Source organism: Megalopta genalis, chromosome 16, assembly GCF_051020955.1.
Source record: "Megalopta genalis isolate 19385.01 chromosome 16, iyMegGena1_principal, whole genome shotgun sequence".
Lineage (NCBI taxonomy): Eukaryota > Metazoa > Arthropoda > Insecta > Hymenoptera > Halictidae > Megalopta > Megalopta genalis.
In genome coordinates this window covers 6,263,657-6,279,458 of record NC_135028.1, presented here as the reverse complement: position 1 = coordinate 6,279,458, position 15,802 = coordinate 6,263,657, and the positions used below count along the sequence as shown (strand labels likewise).

At 38.7% G+C, this 15,802-nt stretch overlaps 2 protein-coding genes across 5 annotated transcripts in view; one reads left to right on the top strand and one right to left on the bottom strand.

The window, feature by feature from the left end:
- LOC117227609 (photoreceptor-specific nuclear receptor) overlaps positions 1-13,227 on the top strand; it is a 56,870-nt gene extending 43,643 nt beyond the window's left edge. For all 4 annotated transcript variants that reach the window (XM_033483012.2, XM_033483022.2, XM_033483046.2 and 1 more), the window contains 4 exons: positions 5,591-5,706; positions 7,933-8,144; positions 9,572-9,860; positions 11,905-13,227. In XM_033483012.2, the coding sequence (XP_033338903.1) occupies positions 5,591-5,706; positions 7,933-8,144; positions 9,572-9,860; positions 11,905-12,143 (856 nt within the window). In that variant the 3' untranslated portion in view covers positions 12,144-13,227. The remainder of the gene's footprint in view (positions 1-5,590; positions 5,707-7,932; positions 8,145-9,571; positions 9,861-11,904) is intronic.
- LOC117227601 (uncharacterized) lies at positions 94-2,625 on the bottom strand. Its single transcript, XM_033482999.2, has one exon. It carries the CDS (start codon positions 2,578-2,580, stop codon positions 472-474), a length of 2,109 nt encoding a protein of 702 aa, XP_033338890.2. The 5' UTR covers positions 2,581-2,625; the 3' UTR covers positions 94-471.
- Positions 13,228-15,802: the final 2,575 nt, after the last annotated feature.

The window sequence follows — 15,802 nt, the reverse complement described above, 5'->3', positions numbered from 1 at the left end:
TTGATCAGAAATAATCGATTATATCAATATTGTTTTTCGAAGTATAGCGCAATCATACTCGCTGATCCGAATGAAACAATGCTGATTAGAAATAGTAAATGACGTTTATTCAGTCTACAATAATGCAGCTAAGAAAAATGTGGCAATACAAATAGTTCACGCCGCAGTTCATTCGTTAATTCAGCAATTATCGATCCGCGGCCCATTTTGGCGCACGATTGAAAGTCTATTGATTCTGCTCCGGGAAAATCGGAAGACCGATGCCCGATCTATCAATTTTCTTTCCCACCCTCGCTCTGTTTTGCCATTTTCTTACTTTACCATTACATTTATTCTACGACTATTTCGACATTTTCACTCAAATATACTTGTCTTTTATTCGCACGGTTCCGTAGAAGTAAAAAAGAAATATATATTTTCCTAGAAAACTCGGATCCCTTCGCGAACTCCTTCGTTGAGCATTCGCCGTTTCTAATCCGCGTTAGCAGAGAACTCAACAACGGCGTCCCCGCGAAGGATCTGAGCGAATAATGCCCTGGCTCTCTTCCGCGGGGACATCAAACCGCCTTCGATTTCATGGCGCAGGATTCTACCGTCCAGCGAAGGCGATCGTATCTCTGGGCTGTCTCCAATGTTCCTCTCGAGATACAACGGTGGCAAAGTCGATCTCATGTCGCTCTCCGATTTGGCGAACTTCTTCACGGGCTCGGTGTATTCGTTCACCGAGTCTTCCTCGTTAACGTCGGCCGTGAAGCCGCGCCTCAGGTTCTCCGACTTGGTATGCCGAATGACGGAGTTGACACACCTTTTCACGTCATCCTTCGCGAAAGCATCCGCAGCCGTCTCCTTCCTGTTCGGATTCCTGGTTACGCTATCCAGCACATTCAGCAGACGCTGGAACGTTCCGCAGATCTCCCCCATGGACTGCTGGCTGAGCATTGCGGAGCCGCTCGTCTCCTGCTCCTTCTCCTTCAGAGCGACCTCCAGCTGGACCAGGTTCTTCTTCATCTCGTTCAGCTCGAACTCAGCCTCCTCGCGTCGGTCGCGCTCCTCGACCAGCAAACGACCGCTTCGTTTGGTCTCCTCTAACAGACGCTCGTGCTCCGCCTTCGCTTCAGCCAGCTGCACCTCGATCATCCGAATCCTAGCAGAGCTCTCGAAGTCCAGATCGTCCGCCATTTGCGTCGCCGCGTCGACTTTAGTTCCTTGACCGTTGCCCAGGTCAATGTTCTTCGACGATGTTCTATCGGTCTCCTGCTGGGCACTGCCGTCGAACGTCTCGTCGCACGCGGTGTTCCCGCTTGCTTCTCCCATTACCGATTGAATATGTGATCGGAGATCCAAGTGCAGGGACACCTTCTGCTTCGCTTCAACGCTTTGCGCAGCCTGCTGCTGGTCCACTTGCCGCCGCTGGGCGCTCGAGTTCTTATAAGGGGCTACTTGTGGCCTCAACTTCGCCCTTCTCGCGTTGTTCGTTAAACTGATCGCGTTCCTAGGCGGCACCTGGCACGGCCTCTTAGCGTACTCCGTCATGGCGCTGCGCGGTCTCACCAGCGTTTTGTTCTCGCTCTCGGTCCGCTTGCCACTACCCGCTGACACCACTCTTCGACTCTGATCGGACGAGCCTAGCCACCTGTACTCGGACTTCGTATCCACGCTGCTCGCCCCCAGCCTCTTCATGATATGCTTCGACAGATCCTCGTTCAGACTCGCGTTCTGTCTGACATCGAGCACGACCAGCGTGGTGTTGTAATCGAGCAGCTCGAACAAGTCTTTCGCGATCTTGTCCGTCAGCCCGCAGCGTTGCATGTCCACCGCCTTCAGCCACAGGCTGTCTCTAATCGCCTCGATGATCTCCATGACCGCAGCGTCACCCAATTGCGGGTTGTCGTTCAGTGTCAAGCGGCGCAGTCCCGGCATCGCCTCCAGGTTCGGCTCCTGGTAGCGCAGCGATTGCTGCCAGGTGTCGTGGTAGAGCGACAGCTTCTGCCGAGACAGAGCAGCCGCCAAGACGGGGCCGCATTTGCACGTCAGGTCGCAAGAGCCGAGGTTCAATGTTCTGATGCTGGGAATGTCGGCCACGGTGCGGCACAGCACCTCGCAGGAGACGTCGCCGATGTAGCACCGCTGGAAAGACAAGTAGCGCAGCGTCTTGGTGTGCGACAGGCCCACGCACAGGACCGTCAGACAGTCTGGCGGAAACGGAATGCCCTCCAGCTCGAGGCTGATCAAGACCGGAGAGTTTCGAACGCACTGGCCGACGCTGTGGGACATCCACTCCAGAAGATAGCGGGACAGCACGACCGGTGCTTTGCCCATCGTCCTGGCTTTATCCTCGGAGTTGATTTCCTCGAGCGGCTTGCGACACTGGTACCTGCTACGTACACTGATCGATTTTAAGCTACGATCGAAAGACAACGAGTTCAAGATTGGGCCCCAATCGTCCATCTTCACGCGATCCGTCGTGAAGTCCAAGTTGTGCGGCAGGGTCACGCAGATCACTGGCAGAGGCCGCAGACGCTGCTGCTTGCACAGCTCCATGTAACAGTTGCCGAAGTTGCGGCTGGTCGGCATCGCCATTTTCGAAGGGGATAGCGAGCCCGCAGCATTGTCCTTTCTACGATTGGTGCGACATGCCTGTTGACTGCGCGTCATACGAAGATTGCTTAGTTCGGGCACTTTCGTGGCCTAGAGATTTGTTATTTGACCACGACTGTTGTCTAAAGCGATGTACCTCACGATTTGGGTAAAATTAGTCACGCAGAACATGAAAATCATACTAGACGATTAATAAATAGACGCGCGGTTTCGCGTCCTTTTATCGGACGTTTCGAGGAAAGTCATTAATATTTGGTCAATCTTCTGAGATCCGTGTCAATAGGATGTTCCAGCAAACTTATTTGAACTGAATATTTCCAACGTTCTGATCTTTTATATTTTCTATAAAGTGTTATTTGCAACCTTTTCAATGAATACGGGCGAGTTTTTGGTAGATTAGATCAGTAGACTACGGATTTATAATAAAAACGGATCGATGAAATTCAAAACTGCGAAGCCAATATGAATGAATCCGAGAACGTTGGTAAATTATTTTCGATTTGTTTAAATCATTAAGTAACGGAATATGTATTTATCTAATTCCGATCTCGTACAAGTAACTTAGAATATTTTTATTGTGCATATAGGCATCCGCAGTCTAATGATCAGAGAAAATTCTCCGAGAGTGTGAAGAGTCAAGATAATATTTATATTTTATAAAGATTTCAACATTACTTAGAGTTCTAATGAAGTTACCGTGACCATTCATATCCCAAAGTTCAACCCCATGACAACATTAGCCCGATTGTGATAGGAGACGAACTATGGAAGTTATGATAAAGACACAATCGGTCACCCACAGTAATCGGTTCCAACTACATTATTGTATAGAAATTTATTTTTTCTTCTATTTCTCCGCGAGTGCAAAAGGTTAATATTCGATAAATCAAAAAATATTTGTCATTGTTTATGAAACTTGGGCGCGAATAAAGTTCACACGCATAGACGTCAAAGTTTTCTTTAACCTTCTGATTGTTAACAGAAGTCATTGTAATCCATTTGCACACATCAGACGAAGGAATATTAACACGTTCGTGCCACGTGTACCATCGATGGTGCATGTTTACTTAGTGAACTGAACAAATTGTTTCCAAGAAATTTAGAACCGAAGAATCAATTTCCACCGCAAGAATGGGCGTTGATAAGTTTTTGTTACGTTGTTATGTGTACGAGAATTAATAATTGCACGTAATACATCGTGTTTTAGTAAAATATCAAAGTGTGAAGATTCGAGTAAAAAAAGCTCGGCACGGAACGTGTTAAACTACATACCTTCGTATGAATTTGAATCGTTTCGTACGATTTTCATGTTTTCGCGTTAGAAAAAGCCGCAGAATCAGATGAACGATTTTATGCGACGATTCTAAGTCACTGTACGTATATTACTATTCTGAATGTCAGGGGATCCTTCTAGTTAAATTATGACCTACTAACCTTCCTCCTTGTTTCGTTCTCTCCTTAACCGCAACTTTATTGTTCACCGTCATCTGGCCTTCTACCATTCGCAACGATCCCGTGAAGAAGTTGCGATCTCGACGATCTCGGAGGACGATCGAATCCGTAAAATGCGCAGCCCGATTTCGCCTCACCGTGCTCTTCGACGACTTATTTTAACCCATCTACCTACCCAAAATCGGCGACACGAAATTCCCGTACGGCATACGTTGTATGTATGTAAACAAAACTGCGCGCGCGAACAAATTAAAGTTGCCGCGAGTCGGCGAATCGATCGACGCTGGATTTCGGCAGCGTTTTGCATTCTTCTGATCAAAACGAGCACGAAGCTACAAATAGCTTTTTTTCGACAATTTTGCACCACGATCTTTATCGCAACCACGTTGCGATCAGCCGTTCTTTCTCGTTAATAAATTCATACACATGTTAGAAGATCGATGTTTATTGCACGTTTACGTTGATAGCAACTACCGAATGAAAACAACGGTAATTGAATTGAATTGAATCGTAGCGCAACTTTAAAAAGACGAATACATTTCAAGTTCTGAGGCTTCGTAACGAGTCCGACACATTGTTATAGTACAAGGAGTTAACAGGAACGATACATTGAACGTAAAGTTTAACCCTTTGCACTCGGATGTCGTCGATACGCTGTACAGTATGTTCCAAAATGATGGTACTTCCGGGAAATGAGAGATTTCTGAGATCATTTGAAGTAACTTTTTCCTTAGCTAAAATGCAATCCGCGGCTTCGTTTACAAGTTATTAACGAAAAACAGTGACCAATGAGAAGCGAGATCGGCTGGCGCGATGCGCCTTCGTCCGCTTATTGGCTCGACCGTCTAGCACTAGGCGAGGTCGCCTCTCATTGGTCACTGTTTTTCGTTAATAACTCGTAAACGAAACCGCGGTTTGAATTTTCGCTAAGGAAAATATCACTGCAAATGACCTCAGAAACCCCTCATTTCCCGAAAATACCATAATTTTGGGACATCCTGTATATTTATGTCAATGTTCATACTGTAAGACAATTATGTAAAATACATAAATAAAAACGCAAAATCTTTTATATATTAATTCCTATGAAGTTTCAAAGCGGTATGATGATTTTCACTTGAATTCAATTTTGTGCATTAAAAACACAAGTTTTGCAAAAATTATCAGAAAAATCTTCGGAGTGCTAAGGGTTAATCGTATAGGAAAAGTCTGCGATATTATCATAATTACGAGATATAGTAAATCTTGTCTAACTGACGCTCAGATTGTGCAGAAAAATGGACAATTTGGGAAGAAAAGACACAGCTCGTGGTTTGTTTGTATAGTTGTTAACAATCGATCAACAACCGGTAACGCTCGGTATAAAAAACGAGCCGCAAGGCTCGAACAATCGTATCTCGTCTTCCCAAATTGTTCATTTTTATGTACAATCTGAGCGCGTCAATTAGGGACAATTTACTATACTCGTAAAAGACGATAAGATATAGGAAAACATTTGGTCACAGTTTCGAATAAAATTCGTGAAAATATGATGTTTCAGGCCACCTGTGTCTTTAGCTATGGCGAGATACACGACACCACTGCCTTTGCCCACCGTAGCGCCGACAACAAATTCGACGAACCCTCCGGCATCCCCTAGACAGGATAACGCGGATGGTATCTATCCATTATTGTCTAAACATTTTCTTAATTTTTCACATTTACGTAGTTTTTATAAGGGGTTGAAAACAATCATGATATTGGTTCGAATTCTTGAAACCGACATGGATAACCGAAAAATCTCATACATTATCTACAATCAGTTCTGCTTTTTCAGAATCGGTACTGTACAGAGTGTCCAGCATTCCAGGGTATGACTCTATATGAAGAAAAAACGAATCGAAAATAAGGAATAAAATCTTTTTATTTGAGGCATCGTTGTCGAGATAACGATTATAAATACTACGTTTATTTGCATTGACATGATGTGCTGTGTTGCTCATTTCTGTCTGTGAATTTAGAGTAGTTTTAAATGAAAATGAGACACATGTAATTTAGTTACTAACTTACTTTATTAACACAAAAGTTATTGAAAATGCTAAATATTGAAAGTCGATTTTCGCGAAGAAAAAGCCTCAACTGAAAAAAGATTTTATGTTTCATGTTCGATCTGTATTTCCTCCTATCTATTTTCCCTCCTCGATCGTATCACCGATGCTGGAACACCATGTATGGGCAAAAGGACCCGTTAGCTTTAAATATTACAAATATGGCAATATTACAAATATATATATATATATATATATATATATATATATATATATTACAAAAATATGATTTTTGACATTTTTGAAATATGACATTTTATGCTTCAACATTGTTAACATTCTAAAGACGCTTTCACAGAAACCGATTGAACACATTTCCGAATCATAATTTATATATTGTGATAAAAGTGTTGAGAGGTATAAATAAATACAATCTTCTCACATCGTTGTTCAGTGTTAAATATAGAATCCGTATCCGCCAATACCTAAAGGAAACAGAGTGTATTTATTGAAAATAAAACTATAATTGAACTGCCCACGTTCAAAACGTAGAACCAAAAAATAACAATTATACACGGTGTCCCAAAATATTATAAGCCCTTGAAAAGTGCGATTTTGATGATGACTTAAAATAACTTCTTAAACTGGCTTTAACGAAACCGTAGTCAACATTTTTGCTAAGGTAAATGTTACGATGGAACTCCATTTATATGAACTCTGGGGGAGACAATCGGTCCATGTAATCGGGTAGGTTTATATAATAGCAGTGTGCTGATCATCCGTTCAAATGAATTCGCGTTAAGATAAATGGATTTAACCACACACTTAATTTACTTCTCAGATGATTGCGATTGGTGTTCACATAATTGGAGTAAAACGCTCGGCGGTAGCTCAAATAATAGGAGTTCAACACAGAAGTTCATTAAATCGGACATCGCCCAAAATTTCGTTCGAATAAATCGAGTTCGGATAAGCGGAGTTCTCTACCGTGCATCAAATCGTCTTAGGAATCAGCTCTTTCAAGGGCTTACAACATTTTTGGAACGCACTGTAGACCTGATTTTCCGAAGGAAACGAAAACGAAATCGATATAAGAGCCAAAATCGCTACACCTCATAACAGCTATGAGATTTTTCGTTTCTCCACAACTGTTTCAGCCAGCACCGATACACGTAGAACAGTTCGAAACGGTTGTTTTCGGAACCTTTTTTAATCCCCGATTTTTATACTATTGGAGATGATCGATTAATTTTTACAGTTACAATTCTCTCTCTCTCTCTCTCTCTCTCTCTCTCTCTCTATCTCTCTCTATCTCTCTCTATCTCTCTCTATCTCTCTCTATCTCTCTCTATCTCTCTCTATCTCTCTCTATCTCTCTCTATCTCTCTCTATCTCTCTCTATCTCTCTCTATCTCTCTCTATCTCTCTCTATCTCTCTCTATCTCTCTCTATCTCTCTCTATCTCTCTCTATCTCTCTCTATCTCTCTCTATCTCTCTCTATCTCTCTCTATCTCTCTCTATCTCTCTCTATCTCTCTCTATCTCTCTCTATCTCTCTCTATCTCTCTCTATCTCTCTCTATCTCTCTCTATCTCTCTCTATCTCTCTCTATCTCTCTCTATCTCTCTCTATCTCTCTCTATCTCTCTCTATCTCTCTCTATCTCTCTCTATCTCTCTCTATCTCTCTCTCTCTCTCTCTCTCTCTCTCTCTCTCTCTCTCTCTCTCTCTCTCTCTCTCTCTCTCTCTCTCTCTCTCTATAAAACTCCCAGGAATCCTATAGATCATTTTGTTCGTTGATTCTAGGTTCGTGTCATGTGACTCGCTTTAATAAGGTCTTTCATTTCGACAAACAGGAAACGCATCCGAGGATAGCATAGACGTGACTAACGAGGAACCATTGACACCTCAAAGAAGCGGGTGTACGCAACTTCCGCCTGTGATCCCGTCATTGTACTCGCCTGCCAGTGCCGAAACAGTTTATGAAACCAGCGCGAGACTACTTTTTATGGCCGTCAAATGGGCGAAGAATCTTCCGTCTTTCGCAAGCTTACCCTTTAGAGATCAGGTTTGTTGGCAAGATTTTAAGGACGAAAGTGTTCTTACAAATTCTAACGAAATATATTAAAATTATATATTATATAATAAAAGCAATCCTGTGTTTCTCTCTTACTGCAATCTTAATTTTATTCAGTTCGCAATCAAATCAATGTTTACCGATCTATAGAAATGTAGAAATTAATTTTGAATAAAATTTAAATGAACGAAAATCAAAAAGCATTCAAGCAAATTGAAAGATTTTTACAATGATCTCTGAAAGTACAATCGATTGCCCGAGTCTTGTACCAATATTTCGTTATATTCAAAAAATTTTTACAAACATAATTTTATTAAACTTCACAGTCCGATAATGGCATCACGACGTTATTGATGGTTCCATGTTGTTTGTTGTTCCAATAAACATTTAGCCTTTAATTGGTATCCCGGGGTCATAAATCACTCCAACATTGTATTACCATTTTATTTTATGATCAGGCTTTAATTTTGCATATTTTTATTGTTTCATACGCTAGCTAACAGTAAAATACAATGGATTGTTTATCTGTAATTAGATTAAATCTGTGCCTTCTCTCTCTGGGAACATAACATCACTACTGACAATGATGGTACTGTGAAGATAAAAACTTTGTATTTCACAAAAATTCTATCAATACACTTTTACCTCAAACTCTACTTAAACAGACCAATCGTGTCCATTTTATATTTGATTTAATATTACCACAGTAAAAACTCTCCTTAAATTGTCCCTCAGCTTGCGAAGAGGCTTGAAAGATCGTAACTCCTCTTCCCAAATTGTCCATTTCTATATACAAGCTAGGGGACGATTGGAGAGAATTTACTGTATATGACAAGTTATTTCTTTCGCATATGAATATAATTCCCCACAAAGCGATTTGGAACAGTTAGAGCAAAAAGCTATTAAAGAACCCTCCAAATCTTTGCCAAGAAGAGAATGGTGGCTGTTATGAAATATAAAAGGAGGAACCACAAAATATTAATCGTTAAATATCAGTCGTTGACTTATTGCTATACATAGTTTTTAGTTAAATGTTCTATAATTTCGTCAAGGTTACGTTTCCATAAAAATTCTATAAAAAAAATTGTCCATTTTTTGTGTACTAGCTGAAAGACAATTGGGGAGAATTTACTGTACTTCCTAATAGAATAGATTCCAGATGATTAATAAGTGGGGTCTGAGAAAATTCGCATCTTCTTGCACTTGTTTACTTAGGGTCTATAATGATTCCAGCATACTAATCACTTTCGTAAAAATCATTGTACCAATTAAGGGTTAAGCTAACGCGACAAGTTATCGTAGAAAGAGTGCAACCAACGTTGCCACGAAGAAGTAACGATATCGAAAACGAAACAGCACACTGTTAGGCTCTTACGAAATATGAGAAAGTCTGAATGAGATCTCTGTATCCGCGCCAGGTGATACTTCTCGAAGAGGCTTGGTCCGAGCTTTTTCTTCTGAACGCAGTGCAGTGGTGCCTTCCACTCGAGTCGTCGCCCCTTTTCAACTCTGCAGAACTCACGGCGTTGACTTTATCGCCGCAGCCACACCCGCATTCCGGAATCCACATGCAGACCGCCACTGGCAAACCGAGCCAAGTGGCAGCGGATGTTAGGCATTTGCACGACACTCTGCAGAGATACAAGGCAGTCATGGTCGATCCTGCGGAGTTCGCCTGCATGAAAGCAATTGTTCTCTTCAGACCAGGTTAGTAGCTTTCTTCCATGATCGTAAGTGAGTTTCCTAATACGGTTAACACGTTCCGTGCCACGTGTACCATCGATGGTACACGCTTGCATGTTTACTTAGTGAACTGAACAAATTCTTTACAAGAAATTTAGAACCGAAGAATCAATTTCCACCGCAAGAATGGGCGTTGATAAGTTTTTGTTACGTTGTTACGTGTACGAGAATTAATAATTGCACGTAATACATCAAGTTTTAGTCAAATATCAAAGTGTGAAGATTCGAGTAAAAAAAGCTCGGCACGGAACGTGTTAATAATACTTCATCAAATAAACGGATACACGCGCAATTCGAAGTGCCTTGCGTGACAAGTTGAAACTTAGTAGTTAACGCTCGAAGGACGAACCTTTTTTTACAAGAATGTAACTTACAATTAGTATGCTTGGGATCGTTTATCATTTTATTTGGCAATCTTGTTTATCAATTTTATTAAACATATTTTTTACGGTCACCTTCTGAACATCTCAATTTTTTGGCAGATAATGAAACGTGGAAATTTAAATAAATCGTCAGAAACTAGATGGTCAATTAACGTGATTTATACTTTGGTCCTAGGGTCAACCTTCTGGAATTTTTATTTTGTTGACAGAAAAGAATAATATGTTGAAATAAATATGATATTTGTGTGTTGTCTTTTTGTATGCAAAGTTGTCTGTAACTGTTCGATAAGCCGTACAGTACAGTCGTTTGCAATTATTTCAAATTGAAAATTCAATGGATATCGTTTTTTCATGAGTTTGCTTTATCCTATTTTTATGGAAAGTAATGAGAAATTCTTAGTTTTGAAAAAAAGTGACAATTCTGAAAAGTAGTTTTGAGGGAAGTATTTAAGACTATTTCGTATTATTATTACACATTAATATTTTTTAAAGTATGTGTCTTGTGAAAAATAGTTAAATATAAAAACAGATATGGCGTCATTTGTCTCGTTTGAAACCATGGTACTTTTGTATTTAATAATTTTCCATAAAGTGCTTAATTTATAAATACCGAATAATTTGTCTTGAAACATTGTAGTTGGTTGGAACGATACAAAGATTTAAAAAAATGGTGAAACGAAAATTTAAAAATTGCGCTTTATAGATCCCGGTAACTTACATGCATACTTATATTTCGTTAAAATCGGTAAAAGTTCGTTTTCTTTTTATTTTTGTTGAAGGCTCAGATGAACGTGTTCATTTTGTATCGCCATATCAAGAAATTAAAGTTTAACAAAAAAATGTAGACACCATCCAGCAAACTCTCTAACATCTCAAAAAAATAGAAATCATTCGGCCCAATTTTGATAAGTTATTCAGTCCTGAATAGTGTGTGACCACTTTTGTAAGCCACTGTACCAACTTTTACACCTTTAGTAGTATTTGAACAAATATTTAGAAATAATAGAAAATAAGAATATAGAAATATAGCTTTTTTTTAGTTTCTGTTTGAACGTCAGTAAAAATATACAAGTCACCCTTGACATTAAAAAAAAAAACTTAACAAAATGTAGTATTATTACAATTCTATTCTCTATTATTTCTAATACAAAAATATGCAAATATGGTATTTTGTTAAGTTTTCGTTTAAATATTGCTAACGATGTAACATATATATCTATATATATATAGAAATATATATAAAATATAATATAGAAATATATATAAATATATATATATAAATATATATATAAATATATATAGAAATATATATAAATATATATATAAATATATATAGAAATATATATAAAATATAATATATAAATATATATAAATATATATAGAAATATATATAGAAATATATATAGAAATATATATATATATATATATATCTTGAAAACTAGACATACGATGGTGTGCATTATTATATATGTATATATATCTATAATAATGCACACCATCGTGTCTAGTTTTCAAGACAACGTATCGCATAAAACATGCGCAACGACAGTTAAAATCGGCCGAGAATTTTCACGGGAAAAGCGTTTGCAAGCTAAAAATCGCAAAAACTCCAACTTCTGTTGCAGAAACCCGCGGTTTGAAAGATTCAAGCCAGATAGAGAACCTGCAGGATCAAGCGCAAGTGATGTTAGGCCAACACGCCAGAGCTCAGCAACCAGGCAATCCAGCACGATTCGGCAGGTTGTTGCTGCTGCTGCCGTTGTTGAGGACGGTGCCGGCGTCTCGTGTAGAACTAATTTATTTTCACAGAACGATCGGCAACACTCCAATGGAGAAAGTCTTGTGCGACATGTACAAAAATTAAGAGCAGTCGTTTAACGAGGATCACCGATCGGGAACGTTGTTCCGACAGTTATCAAGAACAGATGTTGTTGGTTGTTGAACAACTGACAACGTACAGTGCCACTTCAGAAGTGAGTGATAACCACGCCTCCATTGGAGAATGTTTTAAACTATTTCTGTGATGCATTCGACTCATTCGTGCTTAGACGACGTTTCGACGGTACGATGTCAAGGGAAGCTGGAACGTTATCAGAGTTCGACGCAAAGTTTTTCGTCGGACCGACCCGTTCATTCCTGGCACACGAAGACGAAAGAAGTATCGAGTCGGGTACAGTGTTGTCGCGAAAATACTCTTCGCTCGAGAAACAGACGAACGAACGAACGAACGAACGATTAGGAAACGAATGAAAATGTCGCGCCGATGAAACACGCGAGCTGGATCGATCGTGGTCGATCGTCGCCACGGTTGAAAAAGGTTTGGCCTAAGGACGAAGCCCCAAAGCATGACCCTTCGACTCGCGATCCCGTCTGGGGAGCGTTGATCCTCGCTAGATCGGGATCGATTAACGACGGATACTTCGAGAAAGGTAACGCATCGACGCATACAGTATTTAGATAACAATTCAACGGTATCTAAGGCGAACGGGCGACAAACTCGATCGCGATGTAAGAAGGATAGAAATTAAAAAATATATATATATATATACATACACACATTTATTTATTATAGAAATGTTTATCGAACGCTAGGTTCGACGTGTTGACCAACTCGTTTTGTTTGATCGTTTTCAGGCGTTTCCCCCGAAACGATTTTGTACGAAAGTCTGACGAAAATTTGGTTCCAGAGGGAGGCAAATAGAGTAATCCGTGGGGTTTACGTTCGTTCTGTATCTCGTTTTCGTTCTTGTATTATTCGATATAAGCATTTCAATGTACGAGTAATAGGTATGAGTTCTACGACAATTGTAAAGACAACTTCGTCTGTGCTTTTCTTGCATATTTCGTGTTGTGATACTATTTGCTGTAAAAGTCTAGGTACCGAGTCACGTGACATATATTGTAACGATTGCGTAACTACTTGTAATAAAACTATACATGCATCAGTATCTTTCCAGATTGATTTCCTCTCCAAACGTTGATCGGATAGGGCAAGTTGCTTTCGTCGTTGATCGAAGCGATTTACGATCGAGTCGCCATTTTAACACGTTCGCGCGGACGAGGATGCTTATATACCATTCATTTTCATTCGGATGCAAAATAACACGAACGCTGTAACATTCAAATTTATTAGCCACCTTATCGTGCATTCGATTTTACGCAGGTGTCTATTTTAAACATTTTTTACTATCCACGAACGTGTTAAACGCCGTTCATTATATTACAAATTAATAATATCAATCGTTTAAAATTAATCTCTTCATCCGCACATGCTTTTCTTCGAGACTAACTTGCAATCGTGTTTTTCTAAATCTACATTCAATTATATTTACGATAACCATAATAATACGGTATACATATAATAGGTATAAATATAATAATATATTTTTGTATACAACATTATTCCACCATATTATATTTTATATTATATTTATATAATATTATATTTATATATATTATATTTTATATAATATTATATTTTATATATATATAAAATATAATATGGTGGAATAATGTTGCATACAAAAATATACAATAAGCAACGTTACATGTTTTTATACAATTTCGAAGTATTCGCAATAATTGTTAAATGGATGAAGCGAGAACCAATTAGTCGATATTGTTTGCAAATAGAACAATTAATTAGGGTGCCAGATGGGCATAGGGATTCCTGAGATCTTGATCCGTGGAAGATACTTTAGGTTTCCTCGGTGTTCGAGGTCAGAGATCACGAGCCCTGAACGGCTTTAATTTCTGTTTATTTAACGGAGGGTGCACGGAGAATCCCACCAAATCGAAATTTGACTTGCTACACGCCTGTTAGCGTTCAATGTGTACTGGATTCCCCGGGTCACGGTGGTTGTTGCATAAACGTACATATTTATTTATCACCGCATAATCCCTGACTTTCCCTCGGGGGTTTTGCCACATGGCAGTTTGACGGTCCCCAGCGGAATTACCCCCTCGGTCGCTTATAAATTACATCGAGGTTCAAGCAAGGTTTAAGGGCCTGCTTAAGTTGTCAAAGCAATCGGAGAGTTAAACGCCCCGGCATCGGGGGTGAGACGCCCTTAATACTTTTCGAACCGGAATGCTCCTTCGACTCGGGGCTCTTTGGAAATCACTCCCCGTGATATTCTGCGTCCCGCATGTTCCCGTGCATTTCTCCGATCGCGGGCAATTCATTTCGACTGATATTTCAATCCAATCAATATTGATATTATAATCACACGCAATTGTATAAATATTAGCGTTATATGCAGCCTGTGGATATTTATGTAGTTTTTCGTTTCCGTAAACAAATTTTCGGAAAGCGAAATTAAGTAGAATATTGTTCGTGGTAATATTAAAAAATAATATTTTGCTGTTTATAGGTTCTATTAATTTACTGTTAAATAAAGTTCTACTTATTTACTATTTAAGTAGTATTTAAGTATTACTATTATTTATCTTTTGTCAGCAGAAGTAAATAAAAATCATGTTAAGTGTTATTGAACTTTGCATTATAGTATTTCGTGAGAATTTTTACAAGTCATGAATGCAGAAAGATCCGGTAAAAAAGTTCATGTTTACAATGAAATTCGATTATCGATTACTATATTATTCCAATCTGATAAACGTTGTAAATATTTATACATTTCTAACTTAACTAATCATGTATTAAAATGCAAAGAAATGTTTACTTTAAGCAATATTAGCGACAATTTCATTTTACTTTCACGCAGGGAATTTTTTAGTTAGCAACAAAAATGTTTCCTTTATTTAGAGTTCTATAAAACAATCTACGAAATATGGTGTAGGCAGCAGAATTGTTACTTAGCGAAAATAATAGAAAATTGATAGAAAATATGAACTTTATATATATATATATATCCTTTCTTCTCAATTTAATATTTATCTCCAAAAAATAAAGATTCGAAAATATTTAAGAAAAGTAGACCCATCTGTCATATATCTACTTTTCTTAAATATTTTCGAATCTTTATTTTTTGAAGATAAATATTAAATTGAGAAGAAAGGATACAATGGAGGTTTGCTTAAACGCAATTCTACAAGAAAATATTCATATAATTAATATTAAACACACGATAAAATCTTCTTTAGACAATATTAAATTACGTTTCGCGCAAGCGTTTATAGAATCCGGAGTATTGAAATCTATGTCGTGAAAAATTCGAAAATAATGTTGACTTAGTGAACATATAAATAAAAGGAACATTTAACAAGAAACAAAATTAGTGAAATCAAAAGACAAAAAAAAACAATTTACAATTGCAGTTACAAATGCAAGACAGAAAATTTCATTAGATAATACACCTTCGATGCATGATATTTTTTGCAAGAACATATGCAATCCGCAGAGTATTTCAGCCCACTAATAAGAAACAAAGAATCCATATTTGCAATCACAAATGCAACATACAACATTCCCCAGATATAAAAACCGACTAAATATCTGAATTGCTTCGGGGCAAGCCTGAAGACGAAAATTTCATTACACAATATTGCATTTATTTTGCTGCA

Excerpts from the sequence above, each read along its gene's own strand:
- LOC117227601 (XM_033482999.2), bottom strand. The coding sequence starts at position 2,580 with ATGGCGATGCCGACCAGCCGCAACTTCGGCAACTGTTACATGGAGCTG.